The 27,378-nt window shown below is 37.9% G+C and overlaps 1 protein-coding gene across 1 annotated transcript; it reads right to left on the minus strand.

Annotated features, from left to right (window-relative positions):
- Positions 1-21,658: 21,658 nt before the first annotated feature.
- Positions 21,659-22,216, minus strand: LOC143531103 (uncharacterized). Its single transcript, XM_077026483.1, has one exon. It carries the CDS (start codon positions 22,214-22,216, stop codon positions 21,659-21,661), a length of 558 nt encoding a protein of 185 aa, XP_076882598.1.
- Positions 22,217-27,378: the final 5,162 nt, after the last annotated feature.

A 27,378-nucleotide genomic window follows, 5' to 3' on the forward strand; every position in this document is an offset into this window, starting at 1 on the left:
ATACAGTTGGTAAAGAAAAGTTTAAAGAACATAAATGCAAGCATTGTGACAACTGGAGTTCAAACGAAGGACACTTTGGACAAGGTCGGGGTAAAGGTTGTTGGTTCAGAAAAGCTTAAGCTTAAGATGGAGAACAAGTTTAGGAAGACAGCCGTGGAAGATTAGGTGAACCTATCCGGGAAGATAAATGCCATGTGAAATGCCATAAGTGCAACGAGGTCAGACATTTTGAAAGTGAATGTCCAAAAAGGAAGGATCACGAGGCTCATCTCGTTTGGAGTCAAACTACACTACTATGAAGGAATAGCAAGTCGTATTGCAAGATCGAGTTTAAGGGTGTGATTGTTGGTTAAATTACGATCTCGTTAAACATCTTATTGGTTTATTAAAGATCACTTAAAGTTCATTAGAAACTTTGTTAGTGTAGTTAGTGTCAAAATTGTAATGAGTATATAGTTTGTGTGCATATTGTATATAGGATCAAGAACGAACTGATAACATAAACACAAACGAGCACAAGATATTAGGGTAAACCTCTCGTATTATTATAATCAAGAAACTGTCTCAAAACTTGAATAGAATAATCCTCTCATACAATAACCCTATCATGGCTATGTATTAACAGGGTGACCCAAACTTGGCCAACAAGCAATGACCAAATATAAAAAAAATGCTAGTTACAACCCCATAAACCCATTACAACATTAATAAATTCCAGGGCCTAATAGGTCCTACCGAGTCACCTACATGTGACGGGCTCCAACAATCACCCGCTAATTTCCGACTCGAAACTAGGAAATCTTCAACACCGAGCAATCTTCTCATCTTGCCAAACTTGATTATCGCAAGTGCTTTCGTAAGAATGTCAGATCGTTGTTCCTTGCCACTAACATGCTCCACCGCTACCTCGTTCCGCTCCATAAACTTTCGTATATAGTGAAACAGTGACTTTATGTGCTTGCTCTAATTATGAAAAATGATTTTTAACCAAGGCAATTGTCGATGTGTTATCAATCTTTAACACCACTTGCAATTTTCTTCCGGTCAATTCCAATCTTGCCGCCATGTACTCCACCTTGCATGATGAAAGCGCTACGGTGCTTGCTTTTGTGAGCACCAAGAAATCGGGGCTCGCCCGTAATAAAAAACATGACCGGTAGTGCTTCTTCCATAATATTCACCAATATTATGGCTACTATCATTCTACCCGATCAACTCCTTTGATCCACCTCGTTTATACCTAATTCCCCATCCAACAGTTCCTTGAATAAAATGAATAATTTGTTTAGTTACCGCCAAGTGAGATTTCTTTGGAGTTTGCATATATATATATACTAACCATGCATGCCAACAGAAAACGCCAAATTAGGTCAAGTGTTTTACAAGTAACGAAGACACCCAACCAAGTTTCGGTACCTCGTTGCATTTGCATCAACATCATCCTCAGCTTTAGACAATTTCACTTAGGATCCATGGGTACACCTTTTGGATAACAATCCTCCATCCCTACTTCTTTGAATAACCGTCGAGCATAATCACTTTGACGGATTTGAATCTCGTTCTCTATCCTTGAGACTTCGATTCCGAGATAGTAAGTGGACATTCCCAAATTAGACATTTCAAACTTCTTGGACATCGCAAGTTTGAACTGATTAATGTGATCGTTGTTCGAACCCATAACGACCAAATCATCGACATACACACCGACATTAATAATGTCGGTTCCAGTCAATATCTGGTACACCGCTTGTTCTTTCAAGCACCTCACAAATTTCAAACTTGTTAGAATACTGTCAAGCTTGGTATTCCATACCTGCGGTGCTTGCCTCAAACCGTATCAAGCCTTGGTTAGCTTGTAGACCTTGTTTTCCTGCCCGGGTTTAACAAACCCATCTGGCTGAGAGACAAAAACCTCTTCTTGTAGCCCCATGTAAAAATACATACTTTACATCCAAATAATGTAACTGCCATCCTTCGGTAGTTGCAATGGCAATGAGCGTACGAACGGTTTCAAGTCTCGCCACCAGAGCAAAGACCACTTTAAAATCGACTCTGTGTTGTTACACGTAACCCTCTGCCATGAGTCTTGCTTTATATTTATTAATTGAACCATCTTAAATTCTTTTCACCTTGAAAACCCACTTCAATCCGATTGCTTTAGAGCATCTCGATAACTCGATCAACTTCCATGTGTCGTATCATTTTATGGAATCGAGTTTCGTTTTCATAGCATTTATCCACTCCGGTTTGGATTTTTCTTCACCAAATTCCTTAGTTCACATTCTTCTAACAAAAGAAGTTCAGTGTCCTCCACTTTTGAACATAGGACATAATCATTGAGCTTAACCGATGAAATCGGAATGCGTAAGGATCTTCGTACGTTAATTTTTGGTTCGTTAAGTGATGGTATCGCTGAACTTGTTGTTGAGTTGCTGGAATTAGCTACCAGAGCATCAGAATTTGTCGCTAAACTGATGACCGTCGTTCAAGTCATGCAAAAACCTAAATAACCTAAGTAGATAGGGTAAATATGGTATCGTATCCACCAGGAGTATGTGGTCAGTGCAAATCGTGTAACAGATTTAATATTATGAAGTAACTGGTTTTTAGTGCTGATCACACAAGCAATAGTTTGAATTTATAATTAAGCAAGCAAACAAATAACCAAGTTTCAATCAATTAACAAGAGCAAATCACACCCGGGAATTCAAGTAAGCAATCTACAGCAATCTCATGCAACCTAACAGATTAATTATTAATGGTTAACTACAGACTGATCAATTAGACAAAACCATAGACATCAACAATCGCTTTACACACGGCACCGGTTATCAAACAGTCCCTACCAGTGTGACTCAGTTAAGGGCAATTATATGTTTTATCATGTTCAATCTAGTCAAACAGTCATATTGTCAATTATCTAGCAAGCGGTAACAAATCGTTCAGACCAATGTAAACCTAAACCGACTGAACACGCAGAAATACCAAACATCAATAATCATATATCAACCATCAACAATTATATATAGTGTTCTTAGTTACATGAGAAAACTGAAAAGATTACAACCTATACATTCCCGGGTGAGATTCTAGGAGATTAGCCGAGCCGCAACATCATCGAACCATCAATAATGGTGATATGGATCATGTATATGGCCTTGGTACGATCTGGGATGATGGAATCACTCCTTGGAACCTTTGAAAGTCGCCTCCTTTGATAAAAACAAAGATAGATCAATTATGATGAATAATGGGTATAAAACCCTAACAGCCCGTCTACACACCCCATCGCGATACGCGATGTATCGAGATGGGGTCTTCACTGGTCGATTGACCAGAAGTCAACTCATTAAAACCTCCTATCGTGATACGCGATGAGTCCTCAAGAAATCCCATCGCGTACCGCGATGGGTCTTGTCGTACGCGATGGGTCTTGTCACCAGCAAACTTTGTTGATCTATTTCGTTTCGCGTGCTAGACGTCCCGGGTCTTCATTACGTGTCACGACAGGTCCAAATTGAGTACTTTAACGTCTGTGACCTGAAATACAATAATACACGTATGAAGTATTGAAGTTCCTAAAATAAATGATTAAACGAGCTAAACAATATACAAATTAACCAACCATCACATCCTCACACTTATCTTTTGCTTGCCCTCAAGAAAACTCTAAAGCAAACATCAACCTCTATCATAGGTATGTAAATTATCGCCATTAATAATAGTAAGGTTTAAGGTCATACCTAGTTTCCCAGACTGACACTTTCTAGATTGACATCCCACAAATAAGGTTAATTGCTATAATAAAAACAATAGAGCCCCCCAGACGAGTGTACTTTGTTTCCGGTTAAGGCACACATGCTCATACCCCTCATAATATAACATCTCTCCTCTCGGTTAATAATTGGACTAGCAAAATATGTGCCAGTATCACTCTGCTCTCGGTATCACTCATAAACAAGTATCCATCCATAAAACTGCTTTGACACAAATGCAAATCAAGAGGACTTAAAAAGGGTTGTAACAGGGCTAGGTGTACGACTATGGAAGGGAAATTTTCAAGTAGCTTGAATGATCCGACCCGGCTTATTACAAAACATCTAAATAAACAAAACTAACATACATACTGATTTCATCTTTTTTTACAGACTTAGACGAACTACTACTTGCGTAACTGAATATAAACAGACATCTTTCTGGCTTTTTTCTCAAATTTTTTTAAGCATAATAACGTGATGCTTAATAATGGAACAAATACAAAAACAAAAACAAATACAAATACAAAGAAACCTATTAAGCTGGATCGTCTCATAACATAATATCGGGGTTAATCAAATGAAAAATAGGTCCAAGAAATGTTTTCTAAGGGAACCAATCCCCCGCCCCTCTCATTACCCACGCTCATATGTATAATGTATGTGACCCAACCCCCCGTACCCACACTCTCGCTCATCCAGATGAGGCTTAACCTAATTGTCTCTATCACTTTTGCATTTTGCCAACTACGAGCCCATGATCCATGAACATCAATGAAAGCACTCAAATGACATGTGTGTACTATGTATTATATGTGTATTATATATATGTGGTCAACTCACACACGTACCGGAGGAATAAGTTTGCCGATATAAACATGTGTACTTGTCCCCATGACTCGTTATCCCCGCCTAAACGACCCCATTTTCAAATTCTCGTTATAAAAACATTTGTGAGTAAGACTATCCAGAAGTTGAAAAACCAACCATGACCAGAAACCTATACTTGGCATTAATGGAAATAATTAACAATTAACAACTTTGGTTTCCGAACACTCTTCGAGGAACTATCGGGTTAAAATTTTTAAAATTCCCCATCCCCACACTTGAGGTTTACATTGTCCTCAATGTTAAAATATTTAAACAATTAACGAACATTTGAGGGACGGGGTTGAAATTGACTTTTTGATTGTTAAGCAATTTTAAAAATTCGGGGCTCAAATGTGACGGTTCTACTAGCAAATATACAATTTTACTTTTAACATTTAAACTAATAAGACAAAATAAATTATGAAACTAAAATCATCTGATATCAATGAGACTGGAAAAGGACCAGTCGGCTCACGAACTCTCATAAACACTTGTATACTCTCGTCTCGACCAAGTCCCAAAATGACAACCGAACCTGCAAAATCTGGAGACGTGTAGAAGCAAGCTTCTTACAAGTGTAAGATATAGGTCTTTTAAGAGTTATAAAAATGATTTTCTGTGAGCCAAATTAAGTCGTTTCATAATAAATTTTCTTAAACAAGTTAAAACGTTAAAATACCTAACTCACTTTCGTAGGAATCACGATTGCATTTAGCATATGCAACAAGCCCATTAAACCAGCCCGGGAGGATGAGTGGGGTCTCGTGAGGGTTTATAGTGAACTACACCCACAAAGTTCGGTTACAAGATAATATACACGTACCTGGATTAACCACAACAAAATGAACATGAAAGCACTATGGGCCGCTTAACTTAAACCTCATTTTCAGGAAAAAAACTTTACCGAACTCATCAAAATCCCAACTTTTCTCGTGGTGCGGTATCCCCACACTTAGCTTTTGCTATGATGGTACGCTTGAAATACAATTAGTAATATATAAAAAAAAGTAAACTAAAAATATACAAAATGTACAAATACCACCCTTTTGAAAATTTTATGACATTCAAGGTGGGCGTCTGGTCTGCCCCGTGCAGCCCCGTTACATGCACGCTCCTCAAAAGATTCCTCCCAACCTTTTGGCACACCATGATCCTGCCATTTTTCATTTACTTCTGCTGGTTTCTTTACTTCTTTCTTTTTCGTCTTCTTTCCCTTTCTTGTAGTTGCTTCCTCACCATCTCTAACTCCATGCAACATCTCATTCCATCCTTTCACATTCATGCTATTTCTTAGCTCATTCTTTTCAGTCACAAAACATTTCTCTTTTGTGTGATCCTTGCTCAAGGATTCACACTTGTCAACAACATGCTTAGTAGCATTTTCAAACAAGGGTAACCGTTTATTACGATCTCCACACTTAATTTCTAATATCCCATTAGCACAATTAATCACCGCATGTGCTGTGGCAAGGAATGGTCTACCCAATATGACTTGTAGTTGTGTATTATTCACACGTTTAGCATATAGTTAAGTACAAGAAAGTCAACTGGGTAGAAAAATTCCTCCACCCGAACCATTATATTAGTCACCATGCCCCGGGGAAGTGTATGAGTTTGGTCCGCCAACACCACGGTGGTGTTTACCCTTTCTAATGGGCCAAATTCATACGGATCATATAAACTACCGGGCATGATTCTAACTCATGCTCCAAGATCTAGAAGTGCCCGATCAGTTTTAAATTTCCCAATTTGAATTGATAAAAGCGGCACTCCTGGGTGTTGGAGTTTACTTGAGGTGGTATTATTCTCCACCTTCTCATCTCTCATGTTGGTCAATTTACCATTTAAACATTTTTCACATGTGCAATTTTCACAAAAAGACATTTTATATGTTTTTGGTTCTGATTCATTTTGGAAAATTGAGTCATTTTGACCGACACAATCACTCTCACCACTAACATCTTCCACCACCTCCTCAACAAACTGTGGTTGTGAATCCACTTTAACACTAGAAATTTCAAAATGAGGTAATTAAAAGAATTACAGCATTGATGTGCACATTGTTTCCCTTCTTGGAGCTTGAGTAGTAATTGTTCGGGTTAACTGTAGTATCACTCGGGAGTTGACCTGCACTCTTTTGCAACTTTGCTATATCTACTGCGAGCTGACCAATCTGCTTTAACATTACCTCTGCTGACTTATCATGTAACTCAAACTGTTTCTTCGTTTCAGCCTTATGATTTGTCATAAACTTCATCAATGCATCCAACTTTGAGGGCACCGACTCATCCGCATTTCCCGAGGACCCCTTCTGCCGGTCCTAATTACCCGATGAATTTCCACCTAGGTTATCGTCTCTATTATACCCCCGATTCTGATCATTTGAACCTTGCTGCTGCTAATAATCACCCGGGCAGTAATTACCCTGCGACCTATTCTGGCTCGATCCTTGAAAGTTCGGGTTCAACTGTGTAGATGCATTCCCGTAACGAAAGTTCGGGTGATTCCTCAGGCCCGGGAGATAGGTGTTTGAATTCAACCCTTTACAATTGGAATCCCCGTAAGCATAATTAACTTCCTCGGGTTCATCCTCCTCGTCATCATAAAACTCGGGGCAATTTTCTGCCTTATGCCCAATCTTACCACAATCTTCACAAACCGGGAATTTCACTCCAACCTTCCCGACTTCTTTCTTCTTACCCTTCTATACCCAGCCAGCTCACGTTCTAACTCAGCAATTCTTTCAGACTCACTCGTGACTGACTTTATTAACCTGGTAGAAGTACCATGTCTTCGTCTCTCAGCTGCTGCTTCTGCCTTTGAATCTTCACAGATAAATTCCAAGAAATCCCAATCATCTCTTCCGGTTGATTCAACAGCTGACCGTTACACGATGCCTTCAAATGCTTTTGGTCCTCGAATGATAAACCATCAACAAAACACTTTACCAGTTCCCACAGTTCAATCTGGTGGTGTGGGCATTTTCTGATCATATCCTTATACCTGGTAAAAGCTTCATGGAATAATTCGAACAATAACTGTGAAAAATTGCGAATTTCCATGCGGGCCTCACTCGTCTTCGAATGCAAATAATACTCGTTCAGAAAAACTTGCTGCATCTCGGCCCAATTTTTGATACTGTTCGTCGGTAGCGAGTTAAACCAGAGTTTTGCTTTGTCTTTTAGGGAAAACTGGAATAACTGCAACCGGACCTCGTCCTGATCAAACGTACCATCTCCAATCGACCCGCAAATAGCCGAAAAATCGGTCAAGTGAGAATACGGGTCCTCCGAAGCCATCCCTTGAAAATGTGGAACAATGGCCGGGACTTAAAAGTTTGTTGTCCCGACACTCGTTCCTATGGGATCAACGGGGATGCCCCATCTAAGATAGCCGGCCTGAACCGACTGTTAATACCCTGAACCGGGGCCACAAAATTTCTTCTTAGCCCCCTGGGATTCACCAAACCGCCCCGGTTAACCAGAATATGGCGAACTCTTTCGGGCCTTCCCACCCAATTCATTCTTTTTCGACCCAAACCATTTCTGTTAACCGCTTCAGCTCGTCTTCGATTCACTGGCTCTTCCACCTCTTTATCCCAATTATTATCCCCCTCATTCTCTGGCTCAACAACCTCGTTCTCGGGCTCAACTGCCCGATTTCTTCTAACCCACCGGTCACCTCATTTTGAATCTCAAAACCCTCGTTCTCATTATTATCTCCCCCCTCTTCTTCATCATCTATCGGAATACTAGGAATAACATCATCAATGTTAAGCCTAACTCTGCGGTTAGGGGTGTTATGTGGAACTGCTTGTTCAGTCTGATCAACGTTTTGGTTTTGGTGTCGGTTTCAGTTTTGGTTTCGGTTTCGGGTTCTGGAAGCTTGAGCAGAGTTGTTTTGGTTATTAAAGTCTGGTGGTGGAGGTATGATGTTTGGGTGAAACGTGTTATTTTGTGGGAGTGGGTCTTGGTTCTGGTTATCGTTCTGGTTTTGGTCTTGATCTGCCATTTCTGAATTTCTGTTATGGGCTCGGTTCTGTCGAGCTACTCTCTCAATTTCGGGCTCGAAAATTAATGGTGACTGTCTGCCCGAGTGGCGGGTGTGCATAAACCTATTATCTGCACAAACAACACACCCTGCGTAAAATAGAAAAATAAAAAACTGAAAACAAAATTAAGAATAAAATTAATATTAAACACAAAAATCAAATAACACGAAAAACACTAAGCGCACTAACTCCACGGCAACGGCGCCATTTTGATGACCGTCGTTCGAGTCATGCAAAAATCTAAATAACCTAAGTAGATAGGCTAAATAAGGTATCGTATCCACCAAGAGTATGAGGTCAGTGCAAATCGTGTAACAGATTTAATATTATGAAGTAACTTGGTTTTAGTGCTGATCACACAAGCAATAGTTTGAATTTAGAATTAAGCAAGCAAACAAATAACCAAGTTTCAATCAATTAACAAGAGCAAATCACACTCGGGAATTCAAGTAAGCAATCTATAGCAATATTATGCAACCAAACAGATGAATTATTAATGGTTAACTACAGACTGATCAATCAGACAAAACCTTAGACATCAACAATCGCTTTACACACGGCACCGGTTATCAAACAGTCCCTGTTAGTGTGACTCAGTTAAGGGCAATCATATGTTTTATTGTATTCAATCTAATCAAATAGTCATATGATCAATTATCTAGCAAGCGGTAACAAATCGTTCAGTCCAACGTAAACCTAAATCGATTGAACACGCAGAAATACCAAACATCAATAATCATATATCAACCATCAACAATTATACATAGTGTTCTTAGTTACATGAGAAAACTGAAAAGATTACAACCTATACATCCCGGGTGAGATTCTAGGAGATTAGCCAAGCCGCGACATCATCTAATTGTCAATAATGGTGATATGGATCATGTATATGGCCTTGGTACGATCTGGGATGATGGAATCACTCCTTGGAACCTCTGAAAGTCGCCTCCTTTGATAAAAACGAAGATATATCGATTATGATGAAAAATGGGTATAAAACCCTAACAGCCCGTCTGCACACCCCCTCGCGATACGCGATGGGGTCTTCACTGGTCCATCGCGTATCACGATGGACCATAAGTCAACTCATTAAAATCTCCCGTCGCGATACGCGATGTGTCCTCAAGCAATTCCATCGCGTACCGCGATGGGTCTTGTCACCAGCAAACTTAGTTAATCTATCTCGTTTCGCGTGCTGGACGTCCCGGTCTTCATTACGTGTCACGACATGTCCAAATTGAGTATTTTAACGCCTGTGACCTGAAATACAATAATACACGTATGAAGTATTGAAGTTCCTAAAATAAACAATTAAAACTAATGAATACACGAGCTAAACAATATACAAATTAACCAATTATCATAAACTGGTTGATGGACTATATGAATTAGCGACAAAAGCTAAAGAAGCTTTTACTGATTTTGTTGCTAAATTTGGCGACAAAGCCGAATTTTCGTCGCTAATGTTGTTGCTTCCCATAGGCTCGGTAATAACTTGCCTAACTCCAGTATTAATAACCCCATTCCAATCAACCCAAAACAAACTTGGTGCGTGCTATCTCTATATCTTCATTGTTTAGACCCAAACTAGGCCAAACCCACATTTTCTTCTTGTCAAAAACCACATCACGAGATATCACAGCCTTCAGGATCTTCGAATCGAATAGTTGGTAAGCTTTAGACCTGGTCTCGACTCCGATATGCACAAAATTCCTCGACCGATCGTCAAGAATTTTCAAGTGAGTTCCCACTATATTTGCATACGCCACACAACTGAATACTTTAAGATGAGAAATATTCGGTTTCTTTGTTTTAACATCTCGTATACCGTTTTCGCCTTTAGGACACTAGTAGGAATCTGATACTCGATGTATGTTACATGTCAGATTGCCTCACCCCATAAGTAATTCGGAACACCCATTGCTTTTAACATACTCCGTGCCAACTCCAATGAGGTTTCGGTCCGTCTTTCAACCACCTCTCTTTATTGAGATGTATACGGTGTCGTCAGATATCTTTGAATGCCTTTCATGTCAGAAAACTGGTTGAACTCATGTGAGGTAAACTCACTTCGGTTATTATGAAACGCTTTGATATTTTTCTCAATATCACTTTCAACCAATTTTTTAAACTTCTTGAAGGATTCATGTCACACCCCAACCTAAGGCGGAATGTCGGGGCGCGAGCTGATTGCTCACAGCTCACAAGACACTAACATAACAATATTAGTGACAATATCTAAATTATTTTATTATATAAACCAAGTACACATTATCTCAACAAAATACAATAATCCAAAGTCAGATATCTTTGAATGCCTTTCATGTCAGAAAACTGGTTGAACTCATGTGAGGTAAACTCACTTCGGTTATTATGAAACGTTTTGATATTTTTCTCAATATCACTTTCAACCAATTTTTTAAACTTCTTGAAGGATTCATGTCACACCCCAACCTAAGGCGGAATGTCGGGGCGCGAGCTGATTGCTCACAGCTCACAAGACACTAACATAACAATATTAGTGACAGTATCTAAATTATTTTATTATATAAACCAAGTACACATTATCTCAACAAAATACAATAATCCAAAACAAAAATAAACAAAACATCCAAATATTTGTCTTATTATTTAATACCCTAAAGTTCAACTAGTTTTTCATATCTTCACTTCAACCATGTATATAACCTACAATATGTGTACAAAATACAATAGGTTTGTCAACATAAAGTTGAGCAAGGAATCACCAGTTGATAATAAATATAATATATGAGAAAAACTACAAATTAATATCATGACTATCAACAATTTAATATTGAAAAATAATTGTGTCGTTTGACAATGGCTCACTAACATGGGCTATGGCTACTAAGATGGCGTATGATCATACTAAATGAGATATATTGTGATGGACCTCTCCGAATGCAATAAATAAACAATTGAGCAAGTAAACATGTAACATATGAGAATTTAATTGATCAACCCACAATTGAGGTATTAATATGTATATGAAAAGTTAATATGGTACACATAAAGTCCCAAAAGAGTTTTAAAACAGTAAAATGGGTCGCGATTACTAACCTTTATTAAAGAGGCAAGATAATAATAAAATAATAATAATAAACGAGGAAATTAATGTGCTGAATCATTTTACACAAAAAATACCTACATATTGGAGATAATAAACTAGAGTCAAAATCGAGAATAACACCGCTGGAATCACAGCAAACGGATAATTAGAACTCGAGTTATGAAATAAACAAGTTTTAAGCGAGCTGATGCGGGTCAGAATCCGAACAACGACCTGAGTTTGGCACCTGGTATGTCATAAGCAAAACATAAAAAACACAAATAAAAATCTTCTGGATTGAAAGCTAATTCCGACAAGAATATAGGTTGATTGGAAAAATATGATAATTGACTTTTAAGAACCTTAAATGGGTCGGGATTAAATTGACCAACAAAGATCCATCAATTTGTAAAATTGTTTGAGGGCTTCAGGTAGATAGAAACAACGTTTTTCATGAAGACAACTTACCCGAAACACGAATGGAGATGGAAGATTCGAGAAAAGAGTAACATTGGATTTTCAAAAGTCAACATCGAAAGATTTTCCTAGAATTAACATATAAATTCGATTGATGATGCCATAAATGAGTTAGAGTAAATGTTTTATAGAAGTTAAGGATGGTTTATATAGGATCAGGCTCAAGAAATCGATTAATTGATGGATTAGGGCTTGAATTAGGTTTTTACCACAAATTGATTAAATAGCAAATTAAAGCCCAATCTGAGAGATTAAGTTAGGGTTTATCGTTAGGAATGTTGGTAATTATTATATCTTAAAGAACAATCTAGAAACTAATCGAATTAGATGAGATTTGGTATATGGTCACTGCGAGTATCTTCCTATGCGCCACGCGTGGAGATAAAATATTCTGACTTTCCCAGTTTGTCACTTTTAGCTCATGAACTTCTAGAAATGTTATTTTAAGCCAACATAAGTGATTTTAAGGGTTGTTTGACATGTTTAAATGATATATTAATATAATATAAAATGAATTTAACACCAATACATACTAATAAATGCAATTTTTTTATTGATAACGAAGAATCTAAAAATAAGCCCGAATCGAGTAAAACAAAAAAAAATACATGTATAAAAATTGATGGATGTTACACTTCAGACGCCTTATTTTAGCCTTCAACAAATACATCCAAACAAATCATGAGTAATCATCGACTAAAACAAAACGTACATGTTACCCGCTATTGTGAATGGTAATTGGTCCACACAGATCTACATGCACAAGTTCTAGGGCTCGAGTTGCCCTAACGCCGTCGAATTAGGAAATGATTGCCTCTTTTGCTTCCTGACCAAACAAGATTCACACAACTTTTTTTCATGGGTGACGCCACGCATCCCTTCAACCATCTCCCTTCTAGCCATTAGCTTAATGGATTCAAAGTTCAAGTGGCCATGCCTAGCATGTCACAACCAACTTGTTTCTTCAATTCGGCTTAGTTAACTATAACATTCGTTAATTTTCAAAATCTGCTTTTTGAAATTTGACCCATTTTGAAATTTTATATAATTATATTCATTAATTATTGTTATACATTTTAATTTATGATAATGTTAATTTTATGACTTTTATCTAAAGTTCCATTTCATATGTTTATGCATTCATTTCATTTTTTTCAAACATATTCAAGACCAATTCAATTCCTTAATGTTATGTTTGAAATTATAATTATGGTCATAATCATAATTTATCATTATTCATATGTTATAATTCATTAATTATAATTATGGTCATAATCATGCATATTCAACCCATTTATTTTAGACCAATTGATTCTATTGAAACATCTTCTTGATGAATTCACCTATAAATAGTGATCTATTCTTTTACATTCATCTTTGCCCTAACATAATTCATAAGAAATTGGTGTTATTCTCTCTAATCGCATCTTCTTTCTATTTTACTTTCAAAAGTCAATTGTCGAAGTTCAAGATTTTTTCTTATTATTTTCTTGGCCTTTCCTCGGATATGTTCAAATTAATTTCTATGTGATACCGTATGATGCCTTGACAATGGTGTTAGTTCATAAAAAAACGAACCCCGTTTTATTATGTTGTAGTTTGAGTCAAGTTTGGAGCTTTTTAATCTTTTAATACGCATAGCATATGTAAGGCCCCGAACCCGGTGACCCTACTTTAGCGTCGGATTTACTCATAAACACAGTTCTTCAAATCAGAGTTTATTAAAATTTTTCGCGGAATATAAAACATCAATCATTTGTTACAAAACATTAAATCTTTTCTTTGATACCATAACACAAAACTTTATATTTAAAACATCTTTACTTCTTTCTTCAGATGCCAGCCGTTCAATCCATGCCGTGTGTCATCCTCATGCTAACTCTATAATCAGCTCACCTGCGTGCATACTAAAAGTCAGCTACGCTGAGTGAGTTCTAGTTAATCGAACGCCATACAATACATACACATACATACATATCCGTAGATACATATCCATACTTCACTAGTTACCCTTCTGTTCTACATACATACTTGCTACCATACATACATACATATCTACAATCACTAACCTCAGTCTACCGAGAGTACGTTCATAGTTCACCGTCTATACCTGTACTCAAGGTCGTGAACACGTACAAGGTTCGCAGTCCTTACCTATGTTCACCATTTATGGTACGTATAAGGATCGCGGTCCTTCCCTATACCATAGTACATCCACAACACGTACAAGGTTCGCAGTCCTTCCCTATGTTGCAACCTAATTCATAGCACGTACGAGGTTCGCAGTCCTCCCCTATGCTACAAAATCAGCACGTATAAGGTTCACAGTCCTTTCCTATGCTGACGCCTATCTACATTACGTATAAGGTTCGCAGTCCTTATCTACGTTTACATATATCATCTACTTCACGTATAAGGCTCGCAGTCCTTAACTACGCCATCACCTGCCGAGTCTATGTCCGACAGAAGCTAGAGGGATTTGCCATCCTAACTTACTATGTCGAACGTAGAACTCACATGCCATTCGTGTACCTATATACACATACTTATATTATAACATAAGAACACTCTAGGCATTCTTTACCTCATTCATTTAACAACCATACCCCTTGTCTTTACGTGCAATATCCGAAGATCGTTCACGCCCCGACAAGTATTCATTTGAAATATTCATACATCTTCGATATATAATATTCGTACCTTTATTTTTAACCTGACAGTACGCGCAATATCCGAAGATCGTTCGCGTACCGATAAACAATCATTCATATCTATCACACATATCACATATGACATACACTTATCACTTAGGATAAATGTATTAACAACACATCGAGTATGCACACAGCCCCGAAAACATAACAAGGAATGGGGCTAGAAACTCACCTGAACACGGTTACGTTCACCGTTAATCGTAATCCCTTTCTTCAGCTGTGCACGGCTGACTGTAAACAAGTACACGTATCAAACAACTATCACTACTCATATCATCTTTCCAGTCTTAACTACTACCCACAACGAACAGGGTACGGGGGCAGCGCCCCTGGCAGCGGGGTCTAGGGGCGGCAGCCCCTAGCAGGGTCCAAGGGGCAGAGCCCCTGGCTGGGGTCAGCTTGGAAAAATTTTATTTACATTAACTGTCTTAACACATTTTCCATTAGGTTTTTAATTTATTTTCTAAGCGAACTTAACTTTAGGTGAAGTTAAACCTTAAGCGAACTTAGCTTTAGGCGAAGTTAAACCTTAGGCGAACTTAGCTTTAGGCGAAGTTAAACCTTAGGCGAACTTAGCTTTAGGTGAAGTTAAACCATAGGCGAACTTAGCTTTAGGCGAAGTTAAACCTTAGGCGAACTTAGCTTTAGGCGAAGTTAAACCTTAGGCGAACTTAGCTTTAGGCGAAGTTCATCAGGCGAACTTAGCTTGCAGGCGAAGTTCATCAGGCGAACTTAGCTTGCAGGCGAAGTTGTCGTCTGCAGGTTCTGTTCGCTCTTAAATCCTTCGTTCCTTAACCAAATAACTCGATTTAGGTACCCATGGAATCGTCTGACCAGCGCCTACAAACCCCAACTATCAAATCGACCTAACATCGATGTTTAGAGGGTGCGATTTAGGCATATAGGTTACGGGTCCTTTTTATCAATCGATTAACCCATCAAATCATAACCATTTTCAGTAAGTTTAGCTTTGTTGGATTCGTTTTTACCATACAAACTCAGATCTACCATTTCTCAAATCAAACCGAACCTATACGAACGATTTCTAACCATAAACGTACCTTGAACGAGTCGAACTTACGAACACGAGCTGGTCTTGTTGCTTTGGTTCGTCACGACGATCTAGCACCAACTAACGTTTACTCTCTCTCGGATCCTGCTCGTTTATGGTGTGTGTGTTTTGAATGTGTAGAGATTAGAATGGAAAGAGATGAGGTTTAGGGTTTTATGGTGGTTTAGGGGATATTTATATCCCTTAAAGCCCATGGACCTAAGGCCCATTCTCATTTAACCCATCTCAATTAATCTAACACTAGCTCGACTCATACCAACTCCTACTCTATTATTTATTTCCCGAACCCGAGTCAACTTTCCCTCTATTATTAAGTAATATAATTAATATCATTTTGGAAATTTCGGGATGTTACAGCATATTTATTTCATATTTATAACTCTAAAATCATAAAATTAACATGTTGGAACCAAATTTAATATTTTGTCAAATTTGCGTCCGAACAAGACCGAACCACTCGCTTAAATTATTTTAGGCCCGGTTCATTTACTTGGAACGAGTCAAACCAGTTTAAGATGACTAACAACTATTGTAACTAAAACTTTTAACAAAACTAAAAACGAGTAACTTATAACCGATTCTATCGAAAATCTACACTAATTATAGTGAAATATATATTTTTCTTTCCGGCCTTCCAAATTCCAAACTCTGAACCAAATCCATGACTTTTACTCATTCTTTTATTTTTCCTTCAACATTATTTTGGTCTTAAAATTATTTTCTGGGATCCTGCCTCGAACCGAACTCGTCTGGTTCAGCTCGCTTGTTTACTTATTTCATCTTTCGTTCGCTCACTTTATCAAGTGAGTTTCTCACACCCCCTTTTTAACGCATTTACACATTTTGGGGGAAACATATCCTATCAATACTATCAATACAACTGTTTACTTATTCGTTTACAATACTACAGTTCATATCATTGACTTGTGTGTTTACCTATTTCTCAAAACTTACTTGCATGTGGTATCCTGAATAAGTATGATCACACGCCCCCCTTTTTGCACTCAGGACCATTTTGTTTCGAGCGGAAAAGGGACCCCGATCCAAGTACGTTGGTTGTTACTAACTGCAAATGACCGCTATTATTTCACAAGTTTCATGGAATTATATGGTTTTTACGTATTTATATAAAAAATTGTGTGAACTCACCAACTATTCATTTAGTTGACTTTATTTTATATATATGCTACATGTACCGTTATTAGAGGATGTTACTCGGAGAATACATTAGAACTTAGGGTATTTTAATAAATGTTCTTGTTTTTCTTGTATTTCTTTATCTTCGAACTTGTGTATTTCATGTTAAAATTAATTAATGATAATATTGTCACTTAATAGTGTCACATTTGTTTTGAGCAATATGTACATCACACTCAGGCGTTTCCGCTTAAGACGAGATGTTACATAAACTAATCAATTTACCAATCTTCAAGCGTATCCAATATAGCCGATTAGGAGATCGAGTCACATTCACCAATAACGTACCTTGTCCATCATGCATTATAAGGTTGTGATCTTTTATATGAATATCACACACGTGTTCCGAGGCTTGACCAAGACTAATAATATTACTTTTAAGACTCGGTATAAAATAAACATCCGTAAGTAAGCGATGTTCACCTAATTTCACGCACAACTATCCTTGTGCCATGCCCGAATGTTTACCCATCAGCATTTAGATAACCATGTCATTCTCATACAATCAAACAACCCAGTCCTTATGCTCATCAATTAGCTACCAAAGCACGTGCGAGAGATACTTGCATCAAAAGAGCCTTGGGAGAGTCAGAACGTGATTGGAAAGTATTTGAGTTTTAATTGAGGCCCAATGTAACTTAGAAAGAACATGGGCCCTAGCTGTGTGAGATGAGCCATAGGATTTGAATCAGCAGTGTACAGTGTTGGATATCAAGAGCAAACAAGATAACAAGTATTGAATCAAATAGGGTTTTCTCTCTTTCAATTGAAATCAAATTTGCAGTGTACATAAAACTGAAAATAGCAAAGGCTTAAATAGCCAAATACATAACGTAAACTAACAAGAAAATAGGAAACAAACTAGAACTGATAATACGCAGAAATACTAGGTCTTCAACTAATCCAACCTTGACTTATTAAACTTCATAACGGATACTTGAGAGAAACCCATGCACGTGCCAATTACTCATGTGAATTATTTTCAACACTCCCCCATAATTCACATTCCATAACTCTCAGTTGATACCTGAAGAATACAAATTTCTCTTGAGGAAGGGCCTTGGTTAGAATATCGGCTAATTGATCATTGGTGGTGCAATGCTCCAACTTTACTACTTCCTGTTCCACCATATCACGAATGAAATGATATTTCAGCTCAATATGTTTTGATCTACTATAAAGGACAAGATTTTTAGTTAAACAAATGGTGGATTTGTTGTCACAAAACACAACCGTAGCCTCTGTTTGTTCCCAGCCCAGATCTTGTAGAACCCTTCTTATCCAAATAGCTTGACATGTAGCACTAGTGGCTGCTACATACTCGGCCTCAGTGCTAGACAATGCAACTGTGGGCTGTTTCTTTGTATTCCAAGTTACCACACCATTACCAATTGAGAACACTTGAGCTGAAACACTCTTTCTATCATCTACGCAACCTGCCCAATCACTATCGGAGTATCCAATCAACTTAATCTCCCTTTTATCTTTTGCCCTTCCGTACCATATACCAAACTTCTTTGTTCCTACCAAATACCTCATAATTCTCTTGACAGCACCCATATGCAATTTGGATGGAGACTGCATAAATCTTGAGACATAACTTACAGCAAACATTATGTCAGGTCTAGTGTGAGTCAAGTACATTAGACCACCAACCATGCTTCGATACATAGTAGCGTTAACCTTATCTACCCCATCATCAAGTTGCAGCTTTTCTTGAGAATTCATAGGAGTACTTTCTTCATTAGCTGATTCAAGCCCATACTTCTTTAGTAATTCTGCAGTATACTTTTCTTGAGACACAAATACCCCTTGTCTTGTTTGCTTCACTTCTAGGCCCAGGAAGTAATTAAGCAACCTCAAATCGGCCATCTCGAAAGTAGTCATCATGCCTTGTTTGAAATCATTAGCCAACATGGAACAAGAACTAGTGTAAATAATGTCATCTACATAGATACACACATAGATAACATTACCTGCACTAGTTCTTTTGGTGTATAGAGTCGGCTCATTCTCACTTCTTTGATACCCATGAGACACAAAATAGGTATCAATCTTCGCATACCAGGCCCGGGGGCTGCTTTAAGCCGTACAAGGCTTTAAACAAGACATATACACGATCTTCTTTCCCTTCTATCTCATAACCTTCCGGTTGTTCCACAAAGATCTCTTCTTTGAGCTCTCCATTTAGGAAAGCTGACTTCACGTCAAGCTGAAATAGAGACCAGCCCATATATGCAGCAATAGAAATAACAATTCGGATAGTTTCAAACCTGGCAACTGGAGCAAATGTCTCTTGAAAGTCAACACCTTCCTTTTGAGAGTAGCCTTTAGCCACAAGTCTGGCTTTATACTTGATCACTTCCCCTTGAGGATTCAACTTAGTTTTGTAGAGCCACTTCACCCCTATAATGTTTCTGTGACTTGGAGGTTTAACTAACTTCCAAGTATTGTTGTGATTTATCGAATCAAGTTCTTCTTTCATTGCCTTCTGCCACTCTTTCATTTGACTAGCATCTTTGTAACATTGAGGATCGGTGGTAGATAAGGCAAATTGGCAGGATTGCAGAACCTCTTCTAAGTTTCGTACCCTTAAAGGTGAAGTGCTTGTATCTGTTGGTGCAATTCGGGACCCTGCATCAACTGGTGTAACAAAAGAAGGTGAAGGATTCTCACCTTGAAAAGAAGATGGCCCAGCTTCAGAGTTATGAGCAGGTTGCTCAACATACTCCTCATCCGATAAATCTTCTGAGTCATCCTCAACCAACTGATATGACTCATTGTCAGTTTTACCCTTCTAATCCCATTGTTCTTCTTCAACAAATTCTACATCTCTTCTGGTACTTATCTTTTTGGTAATGGGATTATACAACCTGAAAGCCTTAGACTGACTTGAATACCCGATAAAAATATTTTTCTCAGACCTTTGATCAAACTTTCTTCTCATCTGAGCAGGAACTAGACCGTATGCAATACAGCCGAACACCCTCATGTTGTGGACAATTGGCTTTCTATTCATCCACACTTCAAAGGGTGTTTTATCATCAAGGGATTTAGTCGGAGACATGTTAAGAATGTGGACTGCAGTGGCTGCAGCCTCCGCCCAAAAATAATTGGGCAAATGTTTTGCCCTTAACATGCTCCTTGTCAGATTTAGAACGGTCCTATTCCTCCTTTCAGAGATGCCATTTTGTTCAGGAGTGTAAGGAGCCGTTAATTCCCTTTTTATCCCATTGAGTTCACAAAATGAGTTGAACTCATTTGAACAATACTCCCCACCCTATCAGTTCTTAGCACCTTAATTTGATTACCACTTTGCTTTTCAATCATGGCTTTAAAAACTTTAAATTTTGAGAAAGCTTCGGCCTTTCTTTCAAGAAAGTATATCCAACACATACGAGAGAAGTCATCAACAAATAGTATGAAATACTTACTTCCACCAAGACTTGGAATCTGCATTGGACCGCACACATCCGAGTGTACAAGTTCCAACTTATGAGCAGCTCGCCAAGTGTTCACATGGAATGACAACCTTGTTTGCTTGCCGAGTATGCACCCTTCACAATAATGTATGGCCCTGATAGGAGGCAGGCCATGTACCATTCCTTTATCAGGAAGTAACTTCAGTCCTTCAACATTCAAGTGTCCATACCTGGCATGCCATAGTCTTGACACCTCATCACCTTTGGACGGCTTTGTATAATCTTTGGTTTTAGCCACATCAAGCAGGAACATGTTGTTTGGGGCCAATTTGACTCTGATCATCTCAGTCTGAGTTGCCTTGTGAGTGATGATGCACTCATCATCCTCAAAGTGTAGTACAAATCCCCTTCTCATAAGTTGTCCTACACTCAAGAGGTTATACTCTAATCTGGGAGCATAGTACACATCACACAAAATTTTTGAATCTCCACTGCTAGTGTTGATTCGTATATCCCCCTTTCCTTCAACCTTTACTTGCTTCTTATCACCCAGATTTATTTGGAGTTTAACTGTTTCATCCAACCTCACAAACCCTTCTTTAACTCCTGTCATGTGGTTCGAACATCCAGAATCAATGAACCACAGGGCATTAGTTGTGTGAGACTCCGTGTTTGCCATCAGCATGAAGTCTTGAGAGCACCTATCTCCCCCATCAATACAAGCCACAAACAACATTTTATCTTCATTCCCAGGCTGTTCTTCTTCTTGATCAGCCAAGTTAGCATGTTGTTCTTCCTCATTAAACCAACAATCTTTCTTGTAGTGGCCAAATCTTTTACATAGATGGCATTGGGGTCCTCGACCTCTTTCACCAAATCTTCCTCTACCTCTGCCTCTAAATTGACCACCACCTCTGCCCCTATCTGCCGGGCTTCTTATAGCATTTTGCATAACCTGAAGGGCTTGTTCATCATTCTTCAGATCAGTCTTCTCTTCTTCATTTCTCCCCAACATCCTCTCTTCTTGGGACTAAAGAGATCCCATCAACTTTACCGGAGTTAGAGTCGACAGGTCTGATGATACCTCAATTGAAGGTACCACGTAATCAAACTTCGGGGACAGACTTCTCAACACCTTTTCTAATATTTTCTGATCCGTTACAGCTTTTCCATAAGCCTGTTGCTGGCTTACAATACTCATGACTCTTGAAAAATAGTCACCAATCATCTCTCCATTCTTCATCTTGAGATTCTCAAAGTCCCTTCTCAGACCTTGTAGTTTCACGGATTTAACTTGTGAATCACCTTGAAACTCAATTCTCAAGGTATCCCAAGTTTCTTTAGCAGTTGACGCACCAGCAATTCTTGAAAACAATTGATCGGCAACCCCTTGTTGGATCAGTGCCATGGCTTTAGCATCCTTCTTCTTGGCCTCTCTCAATTGATTAGCGTTTCCTTTGGGGACACCCGTCTCAACCAATTCCCACAAATCTTTTGACATGAGAATTGTTTTCATACGGATGTTCCAGTGTTCGTATCCGTCTCCCTTGAAGACCGGTATGGAGGTATTTGCAGTAGGCTCACTCATGATTAGGGTTTGAACAAAAGAAAGGAAGCTCACGGGTAGGGATATGATCACGCAGCCTAGTGCTCTGATACCACAATGTTGGATATCAAGAGCAAACAAGATAACAAGATTGAATCAAATAGGGTTTTCTCTCTTTCAATTGAAATCAAATTTGCAGTGTACATAAAACTGAAAATAGCAAAGGCTTAAATAGCCAAATACATAACGTAAACTAACAAGAAAATAGGAAACAAACTAGAGCTGATAATACGCAGAAATACTAGGTCTTCAACTAATCCAACCTTGACTTATTAAACTTCATAACGGATACTTGAGAGAAACCCATGCACGTGCCAATTACTCATGTGAATTATTTTCAACATACAGTGGTGCTGGCCCTACTAGATCAGGTCTCTGGATCTGCAAAAACCTTGGACTTTCCTTGGTTAGATCCTCAAGAGTTTTTGCATTTATTAGTATGGTACAATTTTGAGATGATAGCTGTTTCATTTGTGTTTTTCTTCTAACGTGACTCATTCCTAGACCGGACAGCGAGTGCAATGAAAAAAGTAAAATAACATAGAATGTTAAGGTTTTAACACCCTTTTAGATGAACAAGAAATCAAGGACTGCAAAAGATCAGAAAAGTGTTTGTACTTTGTTGCTTAGATATGATAGAAATAGGCCAGGGACATTAAGAGCATTTAATGACCATAGGATTTCCACAATGAAGCCCGAGATGGATTTTATATGATGTGTAAATATATATAATTTCAATTTATTTCCAAATGTTTTAAGTCTTCAATCCATCCTTATTATATTTATTCCTCGTTATATTCAATAAATGTACATTAATTTCTAGATTCGGGCGCTGCACCATAACATAATCAATGTGCAAGTGCTTGATCATGAGGTTGGCACTCAATCCATCTGTCAAAGCACTCTTTTACGATAACTTTTTTGAGGCTAAAAGGAGATCGTATATGATTCAATATTGACTAAACTTTTCATCAATAATTAAGGTGAAAACAAGAGCGATATGATTTGAAGTCAGCACATGTATACCCTTATTAGGGGTGGTGGTGGCGGACGGTGGTGGGAAGAGTGGATGAGAGGGTGGCTGCAAAGGGAGAATGGTAGGGTTTTTTGTGAAGATGTTTTAAGCAAGGTTTCCTAACTTTTCTTTTAAGATGAAAGAAGATAACTTTAGATCTGTTTTAAGAAAAAAAATAAACAGTCTTCAAGGGTAATGTCTGCGCGCTTGCAGACATTAGCTCCCTTGAAGATGCTTGAAGAAAAAACAAACACCCCCTAAGTCACACAATCATGTTACAACAAGTTATATATGTGATGATGAGTCCAGCAATTCATCGCTAACAGTCCTTAAAAATGCCTTATTACGTCCAAAGAATATTAAATGGCTATGAACTCAATATTGCGTACAATGTCCTTTTACTTTTATGATTCCTCTTGAAGGGAGGTCTACTTTACGACCGGTTGATATTCTTGTGTTCGGGTGGGCAGGGGAAAACATGCATGTGGGATCTTACAGGAGTGTCTCGTCTTGTTGGGCTCAGGATCGTGGGTTTGTTGTGGGTCAGACTGCGATGAAGGCTGAATCGGGCAAAGCTGTTAAACACGAGAAAACTTGTTTAGAGAATCAACATGTCTTTCTCCCATTTGCTTTTGATACATTTGATTTTCTGGCCTGTGAATTTTTTTAGTAGGGTTCGGCGTGTAATAACGAAACCTCTCTCAGCTCATAGGTCTCAAAGCTTCGTTTTTAGTAGGATTGACTTTGCTATTCAAAAGGGGGTTGCGGCGCAGCTTGCTACCCGTTTGCCTTCCACTTTATTGTAATCGCTTTGTAGTAACTAGATTCCTCAATATTTTCATTCCTATGTACGTATTTTTGATGTATTTCATCTGTAGGAGAACATAAAATTAATGCATACGCTTTCGCATGACTAGTATATTTAACAATAGTTATGCGAAAAAAGAAAATAATATAAAAATTACTATTTTAACGTATCAATGAACATAATTAATCTAGAGCTAACAAATGGGTATTGTGTACGAACGTTGTTTGGGTGTGTTCGATGTAGCTGTCTAGACTAGCTAGCATCTTGCTAGTAGAGATGCTGGTGTGTTTATAATAACCTCAAGTCACTCAAACAAACAAAAATAACAAATATGAGTAAATGGAGGGGGTAGAATGAAAATATTGGGATTAAAATTATAAAGTATCAAATCTTTGTGTACCGTAACATAACATGATTATAAAACCCTACTCTATATGACAATATATATCACTGTTATTCTTTTGTCAGGTTATATTCCTATACTGCTGCGCAGCCGTCAGACAACCTAGATGGCCACTGCTTAATTTGTTGTCCTTGTTTGATGAAAACAGGCCTCCAGATATCACAAAATCGGTAAGTGGTATTTCATTGTGATTAAAATGAATAGCAATTTTCTTATTATCTTGTTTGGTTTATAAGCTTCGTTATGATTAATATCGGCAGCATTATGCAGGGTATTGAAGAACGATCGGTGACTGTTCGTAGGATTTCAGAAGACAATATCACTAGGTAACTGTTAAACCTTTTATTAATAAACTAGTTATATGTATACTTTTAAGCTTTATGTGTTAATGTGGAAATTATCATTAAACCTACTAAATGATTAGTAATGAAAAATATAAACAGATGTTGAACTTATGTTATTTCATTATTAAACTAAAGTGCTGAGTTAGTATACATAAACTTCGATCTAAAAATAGTAAGTAATAGGAGGACTTCGATTGAACTCAAACTAGCGACATTGGAATCGTTTTGTCGAACTCTATGATATGATTTTAGGTTTTTCGCCTTTTGAGCAATCAATCATTTGTTCGTAACGATTACTGACTAATTGATTAACTGATTATTGTTGTTTTTGTTCTGTTAACTAACGATGGGCGGAGGTTTTCAATTCCGAACAATGTACGGAAGACGATCCAAAATCTCAAAGAGATCACGGGTAATAATCATACTACATGTATACTTATTGCATATTGTGTAAACAAATTATCATAACTTAAAGGTTTGATTTATGTTGCTCAGATCCATTTCATGAATTTAAGAGGAATTGTGACCGCAAAAAGGAGGTAAAGTTTCTACTTTTAGTTTAATATAGAAGTATTTGTTTTTATTTTAATATGATAACATATAAAAAGAGATAATTTGTTGTATAAAGGACTAGAAAATCATCAGTCAAGCTGAAGATAATGAACTATTATACTGAAATACTGTAGATAATTGGTTTGATGTATATGTATTGTATACATAGTGGGACGTTCATTACATATTCAATTTAAGTATGGGACTGCTTTAAAGTGGATTTTTGTTAAGTTTCACTATATTTTTAGGTTTTTTTTCTAGTTTTGGAATTAAACTACTCTATTTTTGCAGTTTCCCCTAAGTTGTGTTGGAATTATCAGATTCTTTTCAGAGGTAGTACACATCCTCAACCTTTCAGCGACACTGCAACATTTTAATTAGTCTTTCGAACCAATCGTCACCCTCGTTTTGGTATCCTTTAGGATGTAGTTTATGGAATTAAACTACTCAATTTTTGCAGAATCTGAATGAAGAATCTACAGAGCCTAGATGGAAACCTGGGATGCAGGGAAGGGCGAATAGGGGTGGCAGGTTGAACTACTCATCTCATCGCGTTTCTAATGGTAATTTTTCATATTACACTATTACATTTAATCCATTAAATATATTTATAATTTTTTATCTCATTTATTCCATAATATTTGTTTATGATTTCTTTTTCTTCCAGATGCCAGGACATCAGTTTCTGCAAAGGAAAATGGAATGAGTAAAGGTGCAGATGGTGGCTTAAAATAGTCAACTCATCAGGATCGGAAAAATAAAGAGAATTGTGGTTAAATGGTAATTACTTCACTAGATTTTTTGTTTTTAATGAATAATATGTGGTTCTAGTATTTTAAGTCGTTTATTAATTTCTGTTCATCAGAGCTGCTGATGTAGCATCAAAACGAGCGTTGGGGAGTCGTTCGTTGTGTTTGGAAATCTCGAATACCCGCTTTAAATGAGTCCTAACTGCCTGGAGGAACTATAGGGCTCGTCTAGCAGTGTTGTCGAGTCGCCATTATACTTTTGAGTGCGTTGATTACATACTGTGTACCCGAACAAGATATCAAGGACTGTTAAAGATCGACCAGAAATGTGTGTTGCTTAGATAAGATGCTGTCAAGGAGCTTGAAAGTCTTTTGAGTGTGTAATGATGCCTTCTAGACTTCAATCAACCCTAATGTAATTTTTTTATTATTTATACCCTTGATCTTTCTGACAGGCGTGTTTTTTTTTCCTTGATAAGAGCACTGTGTTTTGAGACCTTGATTTAGCAAGGGGTTGAAAAATGAGTGTTAATTGTTCATAGCAATTCAACAATGAATTTATGTTAATGTCTGCAAGTAGTAATAGTTTCTCAATTTGAGTTTCCACTGTAACTACCTTTTTTTTAACAAACAAATCAAATTATGTCTTTGTTTTAGAACTACATTATGCGCACAATTTTTGTGTCTACAATACGCATTTTGCACATGGCTTTTTATTTCGGAACCGTTTCTCTTTGTTACTTTTTCTGGTGTTTTTCTTATGTTGCACCTCTCTTTTACAGCTAATTACTTTTTATTTAGCATTTGATGCAAAATAGATTTTATTCTGTCACCTGAAGAGGTATGTACCCGCCTCAACACCGAGCAAGACGGGTCAACCCACAAGATAAAGACATTATGAAGACATAAAGCCAAAACCTATGCGCATGGCGCATACAAAACATCCTCAGGCATCATATGCCCAGGCACACATATGCTCGCGCATCACATATGCGCACGTCGCATCAGCGCGCGGCGCATATCACATGCTCGTGCATATCACATCTGCCCAGACACACATGCTCGCGCATCACATATGCGCGCAGCGCATCAGCGCGCGGCGCATATCACATGCTCATGCATATCACATCTGTGCATGAAATATCTGCGCGTGAGAATAAAGAGAAGACCTCGCGCATCCTCAGGATGGGCGCATATCACACGTGCGCATAATCAACCTCGTCCTTATCCCAATCAGGATTAGGCAACCTTGATTGTGCACGTCAGACAACCT

This window comes from Bidens hawaiensis, unplaced genomic scaffold, assembly GCF_021521415.1.
Source record: "Bidens hawaiensis isolate Kalapana, Puna unplaced genomic scaffold, B.hawaiensis_p1.1 tig00009085_1, whole genome shotgun sequence".
Classification (NCBI taxonomy): domain Eukaryota; kingdom Viridiplantae; phylum Streptophyta; class Magnoliopsida; order Asterales; family Asteraceae; genus Bidens; species Bidens hawaiensis.